The sequence below is a fragment of the Alternaria postmessia genome (assembly GCF_024291825.1).
Source record: "Alternaria postmessia strain BMP 2775 chromosome Unknown scaffold_171, whole genome shotgun sequence".
NCBI classification, from domain to species: Eukaryota; Fungi; Ascomycota; class Dothideomycetes; order Pleosporales; family Pleosporaceae; genus Alternaria; species Alternaria postmessia.
In genome coordinates this window covers 4,117-27,295 of record NW_026260244.1, presented here as the reverse complement: position 1 = coordinate 27,295, position 23,179 = coordinate 4,117, and the positions used below count along the sequence as shown (strand labels likewise).

The 23,179-nt window shown below is 49.6% G+C and overlaps 6 protein-coding genes across 6 annotated transcripts; 1 reads left to right on the top strand and 5 right to left on the bottom strand.

Annotated features, from left to right (window-relative positions):
- Nucleotides 1–3,663: 3,663 nt before the first annotated feature.
- On the bottom strand, nt 3,664–4,898 carry J4E82_011172 (uncharacterized protein; the record flags this gene model as incomplete). Its single annotated transcript, XM_051737381.1, has 2 exons — nt 3,664–4,553; nt 4,610–4,898. The coding sequence occupies 2 exons, from the start codon at nt 4,896–4,898 to the stop codon at nt 3,664–3,666; spliced, it is 1,179 nt and encodes a 392-aa protein (XP_051582862.1).
- Nucleotides 4,899–5,725: 827 nt separating this feature from the next.
- J4E82_011171 (uncharacterized protein) lies at nt 5,726–6,719 on the bottom strand (the record flags this gene model as incomplete). Its single annotated transcript, XM_051737380.1, has 2 exons — nt 5,726–6,108; nt 6,158–6,719. 2 exons carry the CDS (start codon nt 6,717–6,719, stop codon nt 5,726–5,728), a joined length of 945 nt encoding a protein of 314 aa, XP_051582861.1.
- A 2,317-nt stretch (nt 6,720–9,036) lies between these two features.
- Nucleotides 9,037–10,042, bottom strand: J4E82_011170 (uncharacterized protein; the record flags this gene model as incomplete). The annotated part of the gene is made up of 3 exons (XM_051737379.1): nt 9,037–9,328; nt 9,378–9,955; nt 10,034–10,042. The coding sequence occupies 3 exons, from the start codon at nt 10,040–10,042 to the stop codon at nt 9,037–9,039; spliced, it is 879 nt and encodes a 292-aa protein (XP_051582860.1).
- Nucleotides 10,043–13,518: 3,476 nt separating this feature from the next.
- On the bottom strand, nt 13,519–15,707 carry J4E82_011169 (uncharacterized protein; the record flags this gene model as incomplete). Its single annotated transcript, XM_051737378.1, has 4 exons — nt 13,519–13,579; nt 13,759–14,060; nt 14,118–14,204; nt 14,259–15,707. The coding sequence occupies 4 exons, from the start codon at nt 15,705–15,707 to the stop codon at nt 13,519–13,521; spliced, it is 1,899 nt and encodes a 632-aa protein (XP_051582859.1).
- Nucleotides 15,708–16,593: 886 nt separating this feature from the next.
- J4E82_011168 (uncharacterized protein) lies at nt 16,594–18,562 on the bottom strand (the record flags this gene model as incomplete). The annotated part of the gene is made up of 5 exons (XM_051737377.1): nt 16,594–16,642; nt 16,810–17,093; nt 17,145–17,825; nt 18,156–18,347; nt 18,506–18,562. The coding sequence occupies 5 exons, from the start codon at nt 18,560–18,562 to the stop codon at nt 16,594–16,596; spliced, it is 1,263 nt and encodes a 420-aa protein (XP_051582858.1).
- Nucleotides 18,563–19,057: 495 nt separating this feature from the next.
- Nucleotides 19,058–20,408, top strand: J4E82_011167 (uncharacterized protein; the record flags this gene model as incomplete). Its single annotated transcript, XM_051737376.1, has 4 exons — nt 19,058–19,081; nt 19,205–19,321; nt 19,384–19,589; nt 19,640–20,408. 4 exons carry the CDS (start codon nt 19,058–19,060, stop codon nt 20,406–20,408), a joined length of 1,116 nt encoding a protein of 371 aa, XP_051582857.1.
- Nucleotides 20,409–23,179: the final 2,771 nt, after the last annotated feature.

Sequence of the window (23,179 nt, the reverse complement as noted above, 5' to 3'; positions counted from 1 at the left end):
AAAGCAACACCCTTCGAGATGCGATGATAAGAACGACGAGGGCAAAGGCAGAAACAAGGTGATTTTCCAGCCACGCTCGCAGGATACGAAATGAAAGGCTTAGGGAAGGACATGCCACCAAGCAGAAGTCTATCGCAGCGTGGTGACAGGAGTCAGATGCAGAAAAGTCGCCTAGATGAGCGACTTTAGTCAGGTCGTGAGTAATCTTGCAGTCTTTTGATATATCCGTTATAGATATCGAATAAGTGTATTGGAATGAGCGTGGATAGTTGAGATTGACTCTGAAAAACGACTTGCAACTATACGTATCCTCCAATTGATAGCATCAGCTCAGAGTCGCTGAGACATGTGGTCGGTGAAGACGAAGGGGGAGTGAACTCCCTTGCTGTCTACAGTGACCAGCGGAAAGTCTTTCATAGGAACGCAAGCCAGAAAGCAGAACAAAAGGCGAAGTTGAAAGAAACCGCAAAACTTGGGATCCCTGCATTTTAGACCGGGCTCTCAATGGCCACAGTGTTAATCGCATACAGAGCATCCTAGGATTCTTACATCAGCTACAGCTCAATGGAAGTAAAGACGCCACACTCTTTTCAGGCTGAAATCTCATGGAAAAACTCACCTGTAGCAGTTCCGATACAGTCAGCCTGCCCGGATGTACCGCTGCAGCTCATTTTCTGCAGGCACGCAGCATAGCCGAACTCGCAAATCCCTTCATCATTTAAGTATTGACAAGGACTGAAGGGATCAGGGCATGATCCCTGGATGCAATCGAGCTTGTCATTTTCCAGATAACAGTCTGAGCGCGGCAATCTCGTCAGAAAGGCTTCCTCGTTTTGAGGCCCCCGGATCCAGAGCACTTACATCCGTGGAACATGCCACCGTTGGCATCAGTCGAGTAACCGCACAACGCTCCATCAGGCAGATTTCTAGACCCGTCTCTTTCGGCGCAAGACTCGTGGACCTTGTGGACTGTAATCGTGTCAGTGATGTAACCTGCTGAAGCTTCCTCAAAGTAGCAACTCACCGCCATTAAGGTCGTCGCGCCATGCGTTGTTGGCAACCCATGCTCCACTGGCGTCCTGAGTCCAGGGATGTGCCCCGACGGTGGCTAAGGTGGCAGCCAAGATAGCAATATTGATGATTTGCATGTTGACTGGTCTTGTCTTCGGTCTCGAGATATGGAATAGATAGAATGCGTTGAGCGTCGTGGCTAAGTAAGAACAGGATGGTAAGCTAGTGAGTGCAGTTGTTGATCTTCTGAGTAGAATAAGTAGTGTTCACGAGGGGAAAGAGTATCTTTATACGTCCAGCTGCAGGATTGGGAGCCTTCGCGAGACCATACCTTCGGTCTTGATGATACCTGATGACGTTGAATCCATTAGTATTGTAACCCTAGCCGTTAACGATCCTTCTATCAAGCGATGTAGTCAGCGAGCCTGCTGACGCTGGGGAATCTGATCTGTGCGAGTTGTTGGTTTCTCCAAGTGAATACCTATTCCGTGTTACTTTATTGGGGAGATCAATACTCGCCCTCTGCAAGTAAGCTTTTTGCACAGCATGGACCTTGCATAATAGCGGCTTGCCAATCGAGTAGCCAAGAAATCGATCGAACGTCATGCTGTGGGAACAAGGCACAGTCGTTAACCAGACCGGTCCTTGCTTTTGGACAATACAAAAAGAGCAACAACTACGCGGGCTGCTACGTCAAGTAAGCCCAACCTAACCTCTAGTACAGTAAATAATCGAATCCTCGGTCTCCGGATACCTCCACAAGCTGCTCTAGGATCACCAGGGCGGACGGGCTCCATGCACCGCCGCGTTTCGAGGGCGTAAATATGTGTTAGACAGTAGTTACCATTACGAAATGATTGCCATCATCGCTCGATTCTCATCCTCCTAATATTAGTCTCTATCAGCATCTCTTACTTCTACTTCTGTTAGCCTAATACGCCCTCTTGGCCTAAGACGCCCTCTTGGCCTAATACGCCTTCTTGGCTTACCTGAGGGGAAGGCCTTAATCCGATTCGGATCAAGCACTTTTTAGTAGCCACAATAAGGAGCGCCTCGTGCCATCCCTAGCTGAATTTCCAGCCTACATCTTGAGGGTCGTTGTAGAAGGCATGAGGAAACCTGCGTGCCCGTCCGAGTCAAAGCACGGATATCTGCGATGACGTCCACAAGAGAAGGCGAATCCAACTCCGGCAGTCGTGACCTTGCTGTGCGCGGGCTCTACCCAGAAGGGAAATGCGATGCTTAGCTTGAAGGCCGTTTTGCCATGTAGTCTTCTCGCCGCCGGTCAACCGCAAATCCACTTCTTGGTCTCCACCATGTCATTATCATGGGCGAATGAGCGAAGGCCGACTGCGGTTTACATGGGAGATGCGAAGGGGAACGGAAAGGTCAGCCAGCAGACAGGGCGCGGCTGTCGTTCTCCCGATCCAGAGCGGAGCCACGTGATATGGATGGGCTGTGAACCCATGATCGGTGATCCCGGGGTACGAGTGTGGGACGCATCTACCGGAGTGAGTATCAGCGGAGGTGGTGTAGATGTCGAGGTAGTTGTGAAGTAATTGACTCTGCCAATAGGTCCAGCTAGAGCTTTTCCACCCTGGGTTAGTGCCCCTCCACACCGGAGATGGAGGCGGGGATGGGACGTGGCGCCTGCCCCTCTTTTAGACTTATCACGTAACGGCTCGAATCAAAAGAGGTAGCACGGTCCACACCCATACGAGCGATTGGCTTTGTTGACTCACGGCGCCCACGAAGGAGATGAAGAGGATGCGTCATGTCTCTTTGTGTTGAGCACATGGCGTCTGTCGTCTGTCTTCGACCTATCCGGAGAATTACATTACAAAACTTGAACACTTCTTTCTATACCCTACGAAAAGACAAGCCACCTCAAACTTTTGTGTGGAGCAATTTCACAACCTGACAAGCACATGATTTGCCTAAGATGATGTTAGTATAGACGCGAGGGCACTGTGAAGCTTAGTATTGCTGACGACGTGGTGGGATGCAATGCCTCCAGCAAAAGCTCTTCGAATGCTAGATCTTGGGGACAATATACAGACACTTTCCAGTCAGCCCACATGGAAGGTAGTGATTCCAGTGGAACCAAGCCAGGTCGAGGAGTGATCAAATCAGACTACAGTCCATCGTTCATTGCTGAGACAGCCATTACTCAATCTTCAGCTTCCAATAGTGATGATCGTGTTGTGACTGGCGCGACGACATGTACCAGGACACGCGAGACACTTGCCAACCTGAATACTGCAGTGAGGCGTCGGTCTGCGCAAACTGTCTAAACTATTACCTAGGCATCGACGTTTCCTGATACATGTGACATTGCATGCTGATGAAAATCCACAAGTGTCACACATCGCCAAGGCTTTGTGTCCAGATACCCAATGCTTCAATCTCGAACGAGATACGCGTTGAGACAAAGTTTGAGGTAAGTGATTCGGTCACGGATTCGTGCTGATCGTCCTGATAAATGTGCACACGATGATATGTGTGGTCATTTGCAGACAGGGCCGGCAAATCTTCATTAGGAAAAAGCGGCTTTGTAGGCAGTGAGCGTAGCATGATGTCAGTCGTAGAATCAAGGAGGTTGTATTCCGCCTTAAAGCAAGAGGCAGGCGTAGCAGCTATCTTGATAGCGATTCAAGCTAGCTCTGCCTCAATAACACTTTCCACAGAGTGAGGTGGTCTCCAGATGTTAAGCACCTTTAATCCCGCACTTTCTACCAGCCCCCGCCACTCAGCCTCCGTCCTCTCCTTCGCACCAAGGCACGCCATCATGGTGATATCGGACGTTGTCACCCGAGCGAGCGGCTTCACAGAGCTGACCAAGCTTTCGTGGATGAGCAGCTTTGAGTATCCGGATTCCATAGCTCCAGCAAGGTGAGAAAGAATCTGCTTCGCCTGTGTGTCTTCCCAGTCGTGGAGCACGTTGTGCATGAAGTAGACACGGGCACCCTTCACGGGCTGTGGTTCAAAAAAGTCATGTGGGTAGATGGAGATGGTGTCGTCAATTGTCAACTCCTTGAGAATATCGGGCAGGTCTTGAAGCACCAGACTGCCCTCAGGGATATCAGGGTGGCGCAGATGGAACTTGATCAGGTCGTGGCCCTTGCTACCACCGACATCGACAACTAGGGGCCGGTCAGGCTTGGATTCTTTTACAAGAGTCTCGGTTGGGTAAACATCAACCCAGGGCGTCAGGTTATACTTGGAGTGGCTTTCCATGGCATCATTGAATTCCCTTGCAGCGGCAGGGTTCGCGCCAAGGGACTGGAACAAATTTTCATTCGAGCCTTTCATGAACTGCCAGTTGCAGTCGTTGGGGTTAGTAGGGACCTTGTATCCCGTCTTCTTGAGGTAGGCAGGCAAAGTCCTGAGCATAGGAGAATTGACGAAGCCATAGAATTCACCATAGACATTGGCGAGGGCCTGATCTTCAGCAAGAGCGCGTATCCACGGTGTAGGCTCATAGGTGTCCTCGGCGGTCTCGATGGCAAGATTCTGCCCAGAGATTTGCCGAATCATACGTCCTGCATTGCCGTCAGAATGATCATCTTGAGTTAAGCGAAGTAGATATGCAACTTACGAACAAGCACTACATCGGCACCCGTCAACTCCGCCAGTTCCGCGCAAGTCTTTTCGCCGCCTCCCGTCTCGATCCATTTGCTGAAGACACCCGCGTCAATCAATGTCTTGACGCATGCATTGGTGGCCGGGTTGACCCAACAGTGCTGCCAAACAATGTCCCACGGCTTTTGTACTTTGCTCAAGGCCAGCGACAGCGCGTCCATGACACGGACGCGCTCTGCTTCGTTAACGAAGGAGTTCGCGTCGAGGCCCTCCAGGGCTCCGATAAGTTGGTCTGCTGATGCCATGTTGGAAATGAAAATTGACTTTTGCGGAACGATGCAGGAACAACGGAAACGGCACACGGTCTACTATTTGACAAAGTGAAATGTTCTTATCTACCGTCGGATTCTGACCATGTCTGCCGGTTGACTAGAGGGTTCCCAATACTATAGAAGTTAGTAGATTTCTTGTAAAAGCTAAGCGCATACGAAGGTCCATTTTTCTTACATGAACCTTTCCTAATACGTAATTTGTCCTCAGCAACCCTATGTAATCGGGATGGCCAAACTTATTAGGTATCATCTGGTCACGCGGCTCCTCGATACAGTGATTGTTCTTGAATTACATTGAATACGTCGCACGGTTTGATACCGTGCAGTTTGAATTGGTGAGCACTGATCAGTTGAGGACACGGTATCCGGAATTTGAGTGAGCAAGGGTATCTCAGGGGCAGACCCACCTGTTCGGCCACCCACGTACTTCTCACTCCATTTTCGGCAAGTCGTGCTTGGCATACAGCCCCTTGGACTCGTGCGAGCGACCTTGGCAGGAACTACTGATTGGTATCTATTGTAGCAGTTGAACCTTGGTGTTGCTGAAAAGCCTGTATTAAGGACTTGGAACAGGGTTCTCACTAAGGGAACGTGAGACTTCTTGTGGAAACATGAAATCCAATGTTGCTCTTGTTTCCCGCTCAAGTCGCATTCTTCCATGGTTCTTCACCTTGATAACATTACCGCAACAACATTCAACAACACCAAAGCTTGCCTAATCAGGCCATCACCACGATGCTGCTGCCTTATTGCTCGTGTGGATACCTGGAGGAAGTACTGGCCCTCACATTGACACCAAGCTAAGTGTTACGATCGTCAATTGGCTTCGCCCGTCGGTCACCCTTTGCACTCGTGGTCACCTCAAACTCAAGTGTCTTGTGGATCTGGTCCGCGCCGTGGTAAACAAGCGGGATGTCGTCGATGCTTTCACCTGCGTGGCTCGATGTCCTCTCCTCGTCACCCGATTGATGCCCTTGGAGTTTACCCCATCTTCCGCTGGTGCTAGATAGCCCTCGGTGGGTGGTGCTGCTGCGTCGTCTCTGGCTGGCGTTCTTACTGCCACTGAGAGTCCGTACTTTGCCTCGGACCGAGCGGAAGAGCGGGCCCAGCGTGGGCAAAGAGGAGCATACCACGAGAATGCAACCCTCTCCTAGACCGAGTATATCGAGAAGCGGAACCGGGTCTAGCAAAGTTAGTTCTGTGCTGAGAAATTCGTGGAGTGAACGACTCACAAGTCGGGTTCTCCGCCAATACGACAAAAACCTCCCCAAAGATTGTGAGTTTGTAGATGGTGAGGATGAAGGCCAGGATACTGAGGCCCAGCGCCATCGAGACCAGGATACGGTTCTTGAGCGGCATGTTGAGGCGCATAATGAATGGAATCGGGTAAAGGGCAAAGAACACGTCTAGGAAGGCAGAGTAGGCCGAAGTGAAATAGCCCAAATTTGACATGACCTTGGTACTGGCACATGTTCCGCCAGGTATGGTTCTGTCCCAGCCGAATTCAACCGGATCGCATTGCTTGTACCACCAGATTGAGGTAGCCAATATACAGGCCTGGGAGCTGAGCGCGAGGCCCCAGAATAGTATCGTCGTCTTGAGGCCATAGTCCAGAATGCGCTTGAGGATAGCGATAATGGCGAACTTGGGTAGCGAAAACGTCCATATCAGTACCGAGCTGATGGTTACATTCCACTTGAGAGCTCGCGGTATCAACAGGGGATCGATAGCCTCCATTCTTCGTCCAAGACCGTACTGGGTGCCGATTGTGATCAGGATACAGGTGACGAGCATCACGACGACGCAGAATACGGTGATATAGTCGTCCATACCAAGGCCACCGCCTTTGCTGGATATGCGAGTGCCGACTCTCAACGCCACGAAGGCTACAAGACGATTAGCTGGTATTCAGCGCAACATAAGAGGGCTACTCGCAAGCTGTGACTGCGAACATAGACCAGCAAGCCCTATCAGCGATGGTGCCATAGTCTTCCACGTCCCACAATCCCATGATGTTGACGATCGGTGTTGCAAAGGTTTGCAGAACGTGAGACGGACATTAAACCCTCCTGGCGCGATAAAGTGGGCTCATTGTTCAATGCACTGCCGTGGGATGCGGCATAGCATGAGCCGTAGGATGCGTTCCATGTAGCGGTCAGAATCCTTCGCCACCTGAATAGTTCCGTCAAGTATCGATCTTCGCTACCTAATCGGACTTGTCATTTCGTTTGCCAATTGATACTGTGAACAGACGGTCGACAGGCTGATCACAAACTCACACAGGGGAAAATAGCTGGAGAATCGTTCCGTACAAAAAATGTTGAATGACTCAAGCCAATCAGGACACGACTATCGCGAGCTATGTCCCAGGAAGGTCAAAGGATTCCTACCCCAGTAGTTTGCCGTGCCTTGGCGAGACTCTGCGTTGAAGAGTTCCCGTGGTTCATGACTCATTTGACCGACAGACAGCTCTCTCCCAGAACAAGAGTGACATGCAGCGTGAACGGCAAGCGAGCCGACCACCGCACCAAGATTGCGCGACTCTCTGCTTTTAGCTGCAATGTCTTGACAATTCAACAGGAAAATACTCCACCTTAAGAACAGATTTATCCTAGCTATTCAATCAATGGAAGAAGGCGCTTTTTTGGCATGCAACGCGTTGCAGCAATCTACAGCGTTCGTCGAAGCATCCTCCATGACCGACGCGCCGGAACGACATCACGATGCGAATCCCAAGCTAAATCGTCAAGGCTTACGGGATACAAAGAAACCACGCTATTCCGATACGTAAGAAAGCTATATACGCGAGGATTTGAGCCTACACTAGAATCTGCGCGCGGAGTGACTCACTAATTGCTTGCTTTACACGGTGATGGCCAAGTTGACGATCGATGGGCCAGCAACCTCGTCGGTCGCAAGCCTGAGCTCAAAGCTCGACTGAATCGACAGCACAATCGCCAAAGATTCCTGTGCAGCGATTTGGCGGTCATTAGCCCTGTTTTGACTTTGGACAGAACAAAAAGAGGAAATACCGCATCCTAGATGAAGATACCTAAAACTTTGACGAGACTGACTCCACTATAGGTGATGCAGGAGGAGTAAAGGCTGTTACTACTTCAGAAAGATGTAGCCGGACTATAGGCGTTCAACCTAGCAATCGCGAGTGGGTTACGTTGATGGCAGTAGTCAACGCGAAGGGCTGGGCTGTCCCGCCCTTCTTTGTCTTCAAAGCCAAGAACCACAATAGCACCTGGTATCACGACAAACCAAAAGACTAGCAAAGTGGTGTTAGCGACAACGGCTCAATAAGAATTGAGATTTGTTTAGCCTGGTTGCAGCACTTTATTAAGCATACAATGGCAGGTACGATAGGTAGCCATAGGCTGATTATGATCGACGGCCTACACCTCCTACATCAGCGGCTGCTGAATAGAACCCTAAAACACTAAGTAACGCTCCGTAAGCATTGCATAGGGTATTAGTAACAAATGCAAGATGTGTCACATATCACTTGTAGGAAGCGATGAGATTAGTAACTGACCTATTCCTCTCAGAGAGCAAGGTACGGCATGACTGACCCTAGACTCTGATACCTTTGATACTGGCACAGACCTCACTTCTATCGCAGCTAGTAGCTGTAGCTCACCATCAAGTACGCCTGCTGGTCCAAACTCTTCCGTCTTATCACTTTCTGACGCCAGAACCGTGCAGATCAGCAATAGAGAGGTACTACGGAAGCAGCTCTCCAAGCCGTACACCACGGTCGATGCTCATGTCTTGCTCGCACTGGTCGCAATTTCCAGGGTTCAGACAATATAGTATTTAGTTGTGGCCACAAGACTGGCACCCACGTCATCAACAAGATTAGTACCAAGGTCCGTAGAGATTCAACAGCAATCACGATACTCGGGTCGACATCAGTGGCGGCAACTTAACAGCTAAGAGCTGTATCATCAAAGCCAAAGTACAATAGCTTAAGCGAAAGAAGTAATATAGTCGTCTTCTCACAGAGTTTGATCCTTCCAAGCCACATAGCTAGTCGTTGATTGTCTTACCATCGCCTTCCATGCGGTTCGTGTCTGTGATTATTCTTGGGTATATAATTTAAGTGCTAGGTTGTATGTTCATCCAGATCTGCGACCCATCGCGTCTCTTTGTCGAAGTCGCGTCGTTCCTCGCCCTTGAGGTTGCCCAGCCCCATTTCCCGCAAATCTTTGAGTATATTGACAGCCTTACTATAACTTTCCTTCGACGTATAACCTTCATCAGTCAAGACACCTTGTAACTTTTTCCACAATTCCTGGCTCTTATTGAAAGAGTCTGCCTCTTCGTCGTGTTGCCGTATCTCCTCTGATGAGAAATGGTACGGACATGGTTCGTTCGTATCAAAGTGACCCCACTCCCTGCAACAATGGTCAGCCTGGGAACATATTGGTAAATAGATCAACACACCTTTCAGCGCGAATCAAACATTCTTCAAAAGGAAAGAGGCAGTTGTCCCAGGTAGAGCCAGCAAAAGCTTCTAATTGCTTGAGGGTCTGACCGTGGGGATGTCGCATAACCTTGTACATCAGAGGGTTCTTCTCCGCCGTGGTTTCTTCATACGTGTGAATCAAGATAGACTGTGACACCTGGTATCTGAGCTTATCCTTCGTAGCATCGTCGAGTGTTTTGAAGTTCTCAGGGAGCTTCATCAACATATCGATCCCATAGTCTAGAAGCAATGGGGGATTGGCACTGATAAACATCGGGCCAGCCCAGGCTCCCTGCCAATCAATGATGCATGATATCCGGGCTTGGTCGTCGATGTAGACGTTACCAGCGTGGAAGTCTGGGTGCCAAAGTCTAGGAGAGGCAAGCTCTGGATCCTTAGGAGTAATACATGAAACTGTGGCTAGAAACTTCTCTAACAGGGCTGCATGAGCCTCCTGAGACATCTGTTGTGGGCTTCTGTACTGCCATGGAGTTTTGCTCGGTTCCTGTGGGTCCGCATAGGCATTCATCCATTCGATCTCACGGCGAGCGATAGACTTTAGGTATTCTGCAGAATATGTCCCTGCAACTGTTGTAAATCTAAATTTGAGTTTTAAAGACGTTGGGAGACTTACATTGACCATGATATTGCATATCACTGCGTTATTTCGCCCAGAATTCTCTTCGAGTGATGGGTCCAATGCAATAAGTAAATTCTACGTGACTGTCGACATCTTGCGGACCATTTGTAACGACAGCCGGCTCGCATCCTGCGATACCACTATCTTTGAAATAGAATGAGCCCAATCTGATAGCGTGTGTAAGTTGAACTGACCGCAGATTCTGTGTTGGCGCAAGTTGGATCTTACTTGTCGAAGGAGATTGAAAGCAGTCTCCTCTCAATATCTACGAACTCACGAATAATGTCAGACTTCTTCCGTAGTGGAAGATCCTCCCAAACCTCGTGGAGTTGAATGCCACTTGCTTCTTCTATGATAATATATTCTGCTTGGACAGGATTTTGGTCGGTAGCACTCCAAGCGAGAATTCGTGGGACGGGTATGTTCAAAATCGTCCAGGCAAACTCCATAGTTGCCACTTCCGATGCCATAGTAAGCTTTGAGGAAAGTGAGTTATTCTGGGTCGTGACGTGATCATTCGTGCCTTCCCGCTCTTCCTACTTCTTCTAGAACCTTGACCCGTTTTCCCGCGTGTAGAGCCTCGTCCTCTTACGCTCTGATAGCAACGACATATCTCTCGATAGCTGGGCTGGTTCCTTCAAGAGCGCGATTCAACCTCTGTATGCTAGGCCCTGAGCGACCATGCTCACTGCCCGACCGTCTCCTCGCTGGGCGTATCAAGAACCCTGCGGAAGTCGTCGACGTACACATGATACGTTCAATCTGGTTACCGCACACGGTCGAATTCTCTATGCAGGAGTTCCAGAGGTTTGTTCGCATACACGACGAGAATGGAACATCGTAGAATTTCGATTACGGCACTATCCCTCACAACGGGGGTCGTTACAGTGATGAGACTTATCTCGCATGACTTAGACAGCATTGGTTGATGCTAGATGAGCGATTTCGAGCCTGGTCAGCAGACTGAACGTGTATGATATCTGTGTACGCTGGAGCCGAAAGGTCTTTCGCACCTTGAATACACGGCAGTCACTACGGAAACGACTCTTGTCATACTACCAGAAGCTTCCTATCACTTCCACCCAGAATCGTGCCAACTTCACAACCATCTCAGCTCATCTTCTCAGCTTGCTTGAACCTGGCGAGAAGTTGTCGCGACCTTGACTGTCTAGTCCTCGAGCTTATGAACACCTCGCTGAGTTGAGACCAGTAACCCAGCAATCATTTTGTTGTCCTGTGCATGGCGCGTCCTGTCGCAGAAGCTTAGTGTCAACAATGTTTGCCTACGTCGCAAGATGGATAAGACGTACCCGGCACCGTCGATTAGCTACTGGCCTGAATGGAACACATTCTCCAGGTCCGCCTTCGTCAGGTATAAAACACAACTATTGATATCCGTCAGTACATGAATCTTACAGTGTCTGATGTCTGAGAATACATGCCCCGTCTTGTGCGTAAGCGATAGAAGCGAACATGGCAAAAAGGACCAGAAGATTCATGTTCTTTGTTGGTGGACCGAAGTATTTGTGATTGTGAATGATGTTTTAGTATTCCAGCACAACCAGAGAGCAGACTTTATATCGTCGCCAAGATGTCTCAGTATGGCCAAAGTTTACTTCGATGCCATGATTATGCAGGATACGAGATCCCAGTATAGCATCGCTGAACAGAGCCGGCTTCTCAATTGTGCAAAGCATTATGTCCCTGTCGTTTCGCCTTGTCCGGGATCATACGGAGTAATAGCGCTTCCCGTGCTGACATCTCACTCCTGGTAATTCCAATAGTTTGTTCTACCGGTACTATTCGTTGCGCGAATGAAGACAGGCAACACGGACTATGTTTAATAATATGTTTGCACGATTTGGCCGATCCTGCTGTGAACGAAGGCTTGTGATAGCTTACTCCCAGAACCTTCGAAGTCCTTGTTAGAACTGCGCACTGCTCTGCAGGCCGCTGATCTTGATCTCTCTGGCAATCGTAGTTGCTGCTCTTCTTTCCTCTGCTATGATGCGAGAATACCGTGTAATTACTGATATCGTGATGGAGGTAGTGGACGCAGTCGAAGCAAGATTCCAAGAAACAAAACAAGCTTCGCGCTAGTATGACAGTCTATACGAGTAAAGCAGTAACACGCATAATTACTAATCCGCTGTGAATAACTAGTCAATCTATGCTGGTTTTGAATCATGTAGTGAGAGAAGTATACAGGTACAGGCTGCGCATTGTTGACCGGAACATGTCGGCCTAATAATCTTACCAAACTTTAAATACATGCAAGTTAATCTGATAGGCTCCGCTTGCGATAGCTTTCCGAGAGATCCGTAGCTTACTCTAGCGGGTAATTCTATATTCAAATGATGCACAAATCCTGTTCTATCTGTCGACTCCGTGCGTCCCTTAGCTTCCCTTCTACATCCAAATCATGTATATATACTTCTCCAACGAATTCAAACTTCCCATCTCGCGCCCTCCCCAGCAGATATGGCACGTTGACCCCCTCTACGAGCACAATAACATCTCCAGCTTGCGCTTGTTCAGGTCCCGTTCCAAGCATGTTAGTCAAGGCCGTCCTCAGAAGCCGCCGCGTAGGATTGTTGTCGCGCGACATCTGACCGTGGTGCATTGCGTCTCTAGTCATGTCCCTGTACCATTCCCGATACTGGGGATTGACACCGGGACCCCATGTTTCTTCACCAGACCAGTTTTTCATTGTGTCCGATGACAGTGCGTATCCCAGTGTAGCAAAAAGTTCTTGTGCCCGGCTGACTAAAGTAGGTATTGGCTCCTGTTCTTCTTCAATCTTCCTATTTCGAGTGTCATTAATGCCAAAGGGAAAGCCAGCGTCCAGGTCTCGCAATATCTGCCACTGACCGACTATGCGGGTAAAGCACAGGAACTGGAGCCAGTCTTCGAAATGGCTCCCGTTAAAATGTTCAATATAGGGTTTTTCGGCTAGACTGCACAATAACGCTTATCGTCTTTGCTCGAGGGTTGCATCAAGCTTCGACAATAGCTCTAGCCATCGAGCCAGTCCGTCAAGGTTCTTGCCCATTTCATTAAGTCCTGAATGAGCAGTCTTCGCTACAACATCCCACAAGTGATAGTTAATGACGAGTTCGTTTTGTGATGTTATGTGAACGCCAGAAGGGCGATTGCGAGCGACCTTTTCAATGGAAGATGTGACTGAAGTAGTATGATGTAGCTGTCGTACATTGATACCTCGAAGATGAGAAGTAAGCTAACTGTCTAAATCCGGTACCCAGCTTGGGAGGTTTGTATTCGTCAAGCGACTACTTAGTCCGCCCAACGATAGGATACATGGTCCATAGACAGCCAAAAGGCTCTTCGCGACATCGATGTAAAGCCATACAAGAGACAGCGAGTAGTCCGGTCGGATGCTTTGAATACCGTGATCATCCTTTCGTTCAATGGGTGAAAACGCAAGTACACAGAATACCTTGTCTCTGGCATCTGTAGCTTTATGATTTCGACTCAAGGAAAGAGCAGACACCATAGACAGTCTGCCTTCGCGTTGGCACTCTGTTCGCCACTGAGCCAAGCGAAGAGGTGAAACATGGCCTCGCTCCGGTTTGTTGCGAACCATTAACATCCCACCTGAAAGTGCCGTGCCGAACCACGTATGCCACAAAGTATAAGAGAAGATCGCGTGAGCTTCATCTGTGCCTAGCAGCGATTGGCAGCGCTTCACGATGGATGACATGAGCAGGAATGTATCCCATGGCACGATGTATCGCCCACAAACGATAGTCAAGTCCCTTGCCATAAGGACCTCCTGGAGTATCCAGGCTCTGTCGAACCAAGTCCGGTGGAAGAGATGTGGCAGGCGACACCACGCCCGGATCGTTTCCCTTCCAAGCGTATTGAGCCATTCCATTGCAGCACGCTTGACCCGTGAGTCTCCAATCTGTCGGAACGTGGCGACCGGATCGTTAACCAATTGCTCAAGACTATCGGCTGACAACGTGTCTCCTTCTCTTGCCTGCTCCGGCCGCCACACGCCCTGAAGCAATAGCTCAGTACTGTCTAAGTAGTTGTGAAACTCCCGCCCAAGCCATACGTTGACGCAATCGGAAGCTCGATATATATCGCCCATGATGGAAACCTGTGCTGCTTTTTCGATTTCATCGGCCTGATTAATGCATATCTGGTTCACACGTCAGTTTTGCTGCGTCTGCGATCGAAACCAGCGAGAACTTACGGCATCGACCCAGAAGTATTCGAACGCTGTTACCTCAAGACGGAGAGATGTGTGCGCATGATGCCTCACGTGATCACTTTTGTGCTCTTCCTCAAGGAAACTCGGGACAGACTCGACGTAAGGCCCTCTACCCTCTTTGGCATAATCTAACGGCCTCTTGTTGAGTCTACAGAGAGCATGTATATCACTTCCGGCCGTCACCAGTGCTTTCGCCATGTCAAGATGACCCAACTTCGCGGCGAAGTGTAAGGCCGTTCGACTAGAACTGTCGCGCGCCTTGACGTCAGCCCCTAGTCGCAGTGTATCCTCGACTTTGGAGAAAGTTCCACTCTGCACATCGGCAATAAGATCAATCCCGTTGGAATGCTCCTGTGATTTTTCGGGCCTTTTCCTATCCCTGAGTCTGCGCAGGGCGTCGTATAAGTTCTGCTTGATATGCATCCGATTGCCATTGCACAAAATGGTTGCTAGTTGTTTATACCCGTGCTCGACATCCTCGATAGTAGGTGGGAAAGGACTTCCCCAGGTATAAGAGAGCGCCGCAAATCTCTCGGCACTACTCAGCTCAACTTCTACTAGCGAGCAGGCTATGACGTCTAAATCCTGCCCTGGCGGTTCCAGCTTCAAAAGTCGTATGTTCATCTCTTTCCTCAGCGGATCGTACTGGTAGAGTTCGTGGGTTATAAGACACTCACTTAGCGCTTGTCTTCGATCGTCCTGCGTTCTGACTTCATTGTTGTCTCTCTGTATCCTCGCCTCATCTTCCATGAGATGTGGGGGCAACGACGATCTAGGCATGTTGACGTCGGAGTCCAGATGTTGAAGTTTCGTTGCATGGAAGTACGAGTTCCCTCGCTGGAGATTTCCCTCGATGTTCCTGATCTCGGGCTGAAGATTTGTACACGCATCACGCCACTCTCCGTCGCAAGTAGCGAGACGTGCATGAAGAACCGTACCCTCCAAGCGAATATTCTGAGCAGTCGCACTGAAGTTACTCCAGCCCCAGTGAAATACACCATCTAAATTTCCGATGTACTCATCCAGATTTAAAGACGACTCTTGAACCTCGCCAGTGGACGTGAAACATTCCGCGCGAAGAACTCCGCCATCCATGACTGCATTACGACTGGATGCGGCAAAACCCCAGTGGTCTACAATCATGAGATGTCCATCTTCGTTGATCACATAGTGATCGAGATCCGCTAATGCCTCGAGCCATTCAGATTGTCGTGTTTGAAGACGTGCGCTCAACATGGTGCCCTCTAATCGAAGATCTTCTGCTGTCAAATTGAACTTCTCGCCCTGCCAGTCAAAAGCACCATCGTTGTTACCAAGATGATCATCGAGATCTAGTCGAGACTGTCGCCAATCACCCGCTAATGTCTGACATTCTGCAATAAGGACGGTAAGTTCCAGCCGGGCATTTCGAGTGGTAGAACCAAACCACATGATGTCTGAATAATGATGAAGCAGCGTAACGTCAATATAAGTAACGTTCGATGCTCACAGTCGTGAGAGAGCACGGAGTCAATACAAGCAGCTTTCAATTTCGCTCGCCTTGGGGCCGAGTACAACAGCCTGTGAGCATGGCGGGGCGGATAAAGCCACGTTGTCATCACCAGTCAGAAGGTATGGGGCGGAGTGCGCTACAACCCAACATGCACGCATCCCAACCACAACAACGGGGTCGAAAGCGCTGTGACATACAGTGAGGAACTGAGGAAGAATCGTCGTGCGCGTCTTCTCTGCAGCCTTTTTCTAGATTTACACTGCCTCCCCATGCCTACGTTGTTCTTCGTTCTATACCGCCTCCGCTTCTTTCTGAGCGTACTCTGTTGTTTCACGCCTGGCTTGTTCCTCTAGATAAAGGATACTCTAATCTAACGAACCTCCGGCCATGTCGTTGCGATAGGATGTTTGCGATCATCAGCTTGGTAGAGAGCGTCTTCCTATGGCCTTCTCCGCCGGAGGATAATTATCATTCGTATATGCTTGGTGCATGAACATAGACAACAAGGTTTGCACCAGATGTTGGGTAACTAAAAGGGTTACTTCTACAATCGTGACGAGAGAGATTCACGAGAGTTGTATGTGAGAGCGCCGCTATTATTCGGCCAACAACAGTTCTACATAGTACACGAGCACCTGCGCGCTGTTGCCTTCCTTAGCGGAGGGGAGGTCATGTTGCCAAGCATTAGACATGCGTCTTGATTAGAACTGTTCACGAATCAGCAGCCTATCAGGCAAAGCCTCTATGTCTTGAAGTATTATCATGATGTCGATCAGGAAGCTGTTATCGTTCTTCATATTGTAAGTACGCCAAAGAAACGATAGATTAGTCCACCCGACTCGATGTCACAGGCTGGCCGCATTCCTGTAGAGCACTAACATATAGTAGTTACGTGGCTGCAGCGCAGTTGCTGTGGAGTAGCTTCACATCGTACCATGTGATCCTCCAAAGCCATTACGTCAACATCCTCACAAGGACTTACTTCTCCTACGTCAAGTGAAGTTAGTGGACCCAACAAAAACCACCAAGACGGCACAATACGCTGCGGCAGCAGCAAACAACTCGTGCCTCTTCGCCTTCGTGAGCAGCGACATAGCTGCAGCGAACAGGAGCGTGAAAACCATCAAAACCCCGATAGCTGCAAAAACGCATTCCGTGGTCTTGATAGTCGACAGACGGTACATCGCCAATACCGGAGCTACCAGCAGCAAGAAAAGCGCAACAGTAATGCAGAGATTGACCAGCGTCGACACCCTCGAAGGAGCAAAGTAGTAATTCCTCTTATCCGTGGATTTACGCCTCTGATCATCGGTCCGGAAGAGCCACTACGAGTTGTGAGTAAAGCCTGGAGACCTGAAATGATATAGATCACTCACTTGAATGGGTCTGCTATCTATCTTATGCAACATGGCTTCGACCATGCCGTCAAAACCCGCCCACTCCCTCCCATGTCTGAGCGTCACAATATCCTCTTTCCACAATATATAATCTTGCTCCTCGTCAACAAGGGGCGCACTATTGTGGAACCAGTTTCTCACGCTCTGGTAGTCACGTTCGGTCGGCCGTTGGAAAGAGATGAGCTCTCTCGCTTTGATCAGTAGCTCGTCGTATCGGTTAACTTTGATTCTCAATTCCTCTAGGATGTCTTCTCGCGTCCGGGCTTCATCTTCGTCTCCGTCTTCTTTTGCTTCCTCTTTCTCTTGTCTGCAAACTGCGACGTCGAGATCCCAGGATCGCAAGCGCTTCTTGGAGGCCTCAGGAAGGGTGTTATGGAAGCGGTCCATATCGTCTAGCTCGGCTTCGAGCTTCTGAATACTGGCTTGGTGGCTTAAGAGGAGGCGTGCGTGAACGTTGCTGAAGCCGCGGTAGAGCATGAAGTTTTGTTCACTTGCATTGAAGGCTGCGAGTCGTGCGTAGCCATTCGGACATTTTTCGAGTGTCCGGACTTTGGTTGGATACGGTCCTGACCCACCGGGTGGGAAGATAGATCCATCGTCTTCTTCATCATCTTTGTCTTCGCCAACGGTAGAGTCGGCCTGCTGTTCTACATCGGCTGGCTTCTTTCTTGGTAGCAACAATCCGAAGCTGTTTGCTACGTGCCGCAGCGACTTTATAGTTGTGCTGGAACGAAGAGTGGATGATGAAGACGCATTGGAGTACCGTGTACAGGGGCCGGAGAACTCCTTCTCATTCGGTGATGCTGGGGGAGAAGTCATGATGTAAGAGGCTGGAACACGAAGATATCACCTGATGATAGAAGACAGGAGAAAGGTATCTAAAGGACGAAAATAGTTGACATTCTCAGCTGGGGACTAAATATCGATGGGCTTCTCGACCGGTCAAGCCTCGTTGAACTGATTGGCTCAGGTGTCTCAAACCACATAGACTTGGTCCTGAGGAAACCACTTCCCGTTCATGTAGAGCTTTGTGGTGTCGCCAGCCGTCTCAGTCAGTTGGTACTCTGTCTTCTTGCTCGAAGTCTTTCGGCTGAACGCGACATAAAGCTTCTTCTTCTTTTGCTTGTTGGCGATGATCTCTGTGATTTGAATCTTGTTTCCGGGAACGTATTTTGCGACGGCCTGCGACCAATCAGCGTTGGGTATTGCTCGACAGGGGCGTGCATGGCGCTTACTTCAGCCCCCAGCCCTTTCTCTACCCCTCCACGCTCCCTCGCAACCTTTTCCGTCTACCCCTAGTCAGTGCGCAGCACACAAAATACTGGTAGATAGGGCCATACCTGCTGTTGACCATCGATATGTTCCTCCGGCGTTGTTTGTCGCCCTTCGTCGGCCATGACTGCGAGTAAAATGAGTCGCAGTTGGGCCTGGTTGTCAGCCTTTCATGTTAGGCTGAGTTAAGGCTTTTATCGCCCTCTCCATCTTCAGCTGGAGGTCCCTCATTGTCGCGATAGCGGGCGAGGTGCAGCGTGCCGGTGAGCTATCATTGCTTTTCTTACAGGCAGCAGTTTGTCTGTTGTTACTGATCGTTCGCCTACCCTGACCCCGCCAATCATCGTATGAGACTAGGCTTTCTACAAGGCGGAGTTCGAGAAGCATTAGCCGTTTAAAGCTTGGAGGACCTTCCATGTGATCGTGTGGCTAGTATTGGTTGCATGCTGGCTAATCAATGTGTTCAATGGCTGACAGGGATGGTGGGGCCGTGACCAAGCACAGCCTCAGGTTCGCAGCCCCCAAATATGCGTGACAAGGCTACATGTGCGGACGTGTAGCACAGTCATCAACAGGAGTGAATCCTGATCACCACTCGCACTTCCAATTGTTCTCGCATCATGGCACCGCTTAGTCGGCGCAACGTACGCAACCCGCTGTCACCTACATCGTCGGTGAACAACAGTAGCTCCCTTCCTTCGCCGTTGAGTCTCAACCCTGGAGAAATTCGCTATCCTTAAGATGATCAGCATGAAGCTAAACTTCAGCAATGTTGGGACAAGTCGATCGCAAAGCATCTGGATCTGCCAGATGGATACCGCAATGTGCATGTCCTGGTAATTAAATGGCAGGACGCGATAGATCAGCTGGACGTGCGGCAAGAGGTATGGAGATATCCTTTCGTCTAATCGTCTTGGCATTATGATACTAACTCAACATCCACTAGGTCGATGACCTGGCGAACGTCTTCAGGAAGATCTTCAATTATGAAGTGACCGAGCTACAACTAAAAGAGAAAAACCCGCAGGTCCAGCTTGAGGCTGAGATATTGCGCTGGGTGTACGAGCATGATGATCCCAACAATCTACTCATAGTATACTACGCCGGTCATGGTGTGTACGACAAGGCTCTGAAGGTCCTTGAGTTCTCACCGTACATATCCCAACGCAAAATTCAAGAACTTTAGCTAACAGCAATACCAGGACTGATGATGCGGAAAACGACCTTCGAGCAATCTGGAACGAAGCTGAGAGGACCCTGATCGAGAAAGTAAAGGCCAACGTCCTCACCATCATGGACTGCTGCTACGCAAGCGACCTTCTCCGCAATGTTCCCGAACACGGTCGAACATTCGAGATGATAGCCGCTTCGGGTATCGGCGCACCTACTCCAGAGCCCGGCGAGAACTCTTTCACTCGCTGCCTCATCAAACACCTGAAGGAGTTAGCCGTGGAGAGCTCCGGCAACTATGGCAGTTACTTTGACACGCACAATCTTGTCGAGCGCATGACAAAGGAACGCTTTGACTCACCCCCGAAACTATGGCGGCGCATCCCAGGCAGTAGTCGACACATCGAGTTGAGGAAGCTCAAGCCAAAGAATGAGCGTCCGGCGCAGAAATCTAGCATATCGTCCCACGCACGCTTTCTGCATCTGGGGTTTGCGCTGAAGAAGGAGACCATTAACGAGAAACAGATCCAGTCCTTGACGAAGGACCTCCCGGCCTTGTTCTTAAGTAAAGGGCTACGGTTAGTCAACATCAAGTGGTTGGGATGTAGGAAAGAGGGCAAACCGACGCTGAAGGAAATCGCGCACTTCGTATCGAAGAACCGGAGAGAACTTTCTGCGATCACGCCGCCTCCTTCAGAGAAGAAGAGGAGTGCTGATGAGGCAGATTTAGAGGAGTCTATATCTGATCGACGGTGGTCCAAGCAACCGATGTTGAACACATATGCCTCTCTTGGGAAGTAGATGCTACACTCGAACCTTAATCTTCTTGCATACTGTATTCTATGATCAAGGCTACCTAATTACTTACTGTATTCACTAGTCATGGACATACTGTGTATCGGCCTGTAGAAATTAGCTTCTTCACATATCTGCTCTTCCCTTTCTTTCATCCCCTTCTCCACGCGCTATCATGGATTGGTTGGAACTGACCTGCCACTTGCAGTCGAGAAGGCGTAAACGCTCCGTCCCTTCACCCTCGCATGTCTTCAAGATGTTCTGGCACCACTGCTATACCATCGACCAAACGCAGTTGAACTGACCGCTTTCTTACAGATCACCCACATGCGTCCCGACGAGTGCATGACCATGGTCGCACCGCAATAACCATCTCCAGTGATGCCTATGCGAAGAACTCCTAGGTTCAGGCGCGAGTCTCACCTAAAATCACCGACCTGGTCAGAATTAAGAAGTGTGATAATAGAGCGATGTGCAAACCTAGTCAAATAGTCATCGAAGTCCTTCGTCCTGGCTTTAGTCAGCCTCAGATTTCTTCTCTTCCAAGGGGTCAGTTCTTGAGGCAAGCTCGTTCTGGTAAGCAAAGTCGTTCTTGCAACATGGATCATTTCTTGTCAATCCCACACTACCGAAATCAGCTTTCAGCTCTCTTGCGCAAAGCGTTTGTTTAAAAACCTGTGGATAGAATTATATAGCCACAACGTTCACTGCTAACAGCTGGGGAAAGTAGCATGCAGCAAGAAACGTCACCTCGCATGGAAATCAAAAATCCCGGCTCTTGGTCCAAATCTCCATCAATGTCTTACACACGTGTCGTACCCACTTCATGTACCCAAGCCCCAGCGTCAAACCACTGACAACCATACAACTACCGGCAAAAAATACTACCCTCTCAAACTTACCGACACCGAACTTAGTACTGTCCACGGCACTTCCGAGTAAAGAGCCCCCAACAGGCCCCGCAACCACATTTCCGACCCCTTTTCCTAGATTGAAGAGCCCAAACGCCGCAAAAGCAGCCGTAGGGTCACTGCTCACCGCTGTTCCCATCCTCGCCCACATAGCCGTATACCCTGCCCCAAAAAACCCGTACACAATCGCAAAAACGATTAGAACCGCGTACTGCCTTGCCATACCCCAGCACGCCAATACAGCGATACTCGACATTGCTGTCGAAACAGTGATAAGTAGGTCGAGCGACACCTTCTTGTCAGAGAGGTACCCGAAACTCATCTGCCCAGCAACTTGCGCAGTACCCATGATAGCCAGCAGCAGCGCTCCCTGGCGCGACGACAGTCCAATCGAGTTCGCATATGAAGGCAGGTATAATCCTGGGAAGAAGTAGCCTGTACCTTGCACAAGATTCGAGAGCGAATAAACCCAAAATTGTCCCGCTTTCAAGAACCCCCAGTCCGTCCTAGGCTGAGTCGAGCTCATGCTCCGTTCACTTTCCATTCTCCCCCTCAGAAACAACAACAGCGGCCCCGTCACCACCGCCAACCCGCCCGCAGCCGCTCTTAGCGTAACACGATACCCCCATCTGTTCAGTGCGACCTCCATGGCGAAGGGGATCACGCAACCTGAGAGCCCGGACGCGGAGCATAGAATGCCATAGGCGAAACCACGGCGCTGGATCCAGAAATCATTTACCATGCTCAAGATTGGATAGTAGAAGAGAGTGAAGCCGAGACCGTAAAACAATCCTTGAGTTAGGATTAAGAGGGGAAGGTTGGAAGCGTAGGAGGATGCAAGGAGTGAGAGGAGGGTCAGTGGCCCTGAGGTGGAAGGAGGGGATTAGCGGGGGAGCTAAGGGGGTTTGAAGGGGGTATGAACGTAGGAGCATACAGCCGGTGTAGATCATGTGTTTGCGATATCTTGGGTATCGCTTGATCAGAGGAATCATGACCGGGGCGCCGATGTACGAAAGGCCAGACGCTGAGGTACCGATTATGGAGATGTAGGGATTCGAAGCAAATTGAGGGAGTCGACTGTAATAGTTTTGGAAGACCCCGAAGGAGAGGGGGAATCCTGGCTTCGTAATTAGCGACCAACTTCACGCTTTCTAACCTTCTTACGATGAGGATCAGGGTTGGGATAACACACCCCAGAGCAGAGCCTCGAATATAAAGGCAGAGATCAAGATCCTCCAGGCTGCCGTTCCGCCATCATATGGAGAATGATTTTGGACAAAACGTTGTTCCGTACCCTCATGAGGGACAGCATCGTTCTGAATATCAGGTTGGTTAACGAGTTCTATAACGTCGTGTTGGGTGTTGATATCCATAATAATGTTGTTATCATCTGCTAGTCTTCCAAACTGTTGTGAAGATTTCTCGTGATACAGTTTAGAGATGATATAAGATAACCTTGTTGTAGTAGAAGTAGACCTTCCTGTGTGTGCCGCGCGATCTAAGTAGCCGAGGTTACTGTAGGTGGTTTTGATGTGTAGCAAGTTAGCAGAGGCCTACCGAGGTTAACGTGGATCACGCCGCCTGGCCACAAGAAGAGTGAGACGATCTCACAGAGCTCGGCAACCTTATCGTTCTGTAGAATTCAGTTATTATTTGATAGATACCAAATGTTTGAATGCATCTGCCAGTGAGGCCTCGTCGACACCCACAGCGATGTATACCAGGCAAGAAACTGCCTGATCGGGTAATAGTACATCGAGGTGTCGATTGCAGCACATATTTTGTCACCGTGCTTTTTGCGCTCGGGAACCTTGCGAGGTTTCTTCGGTCTAGAGTCCTCTTGTCTTATCTTGCTTGGGTTTATCC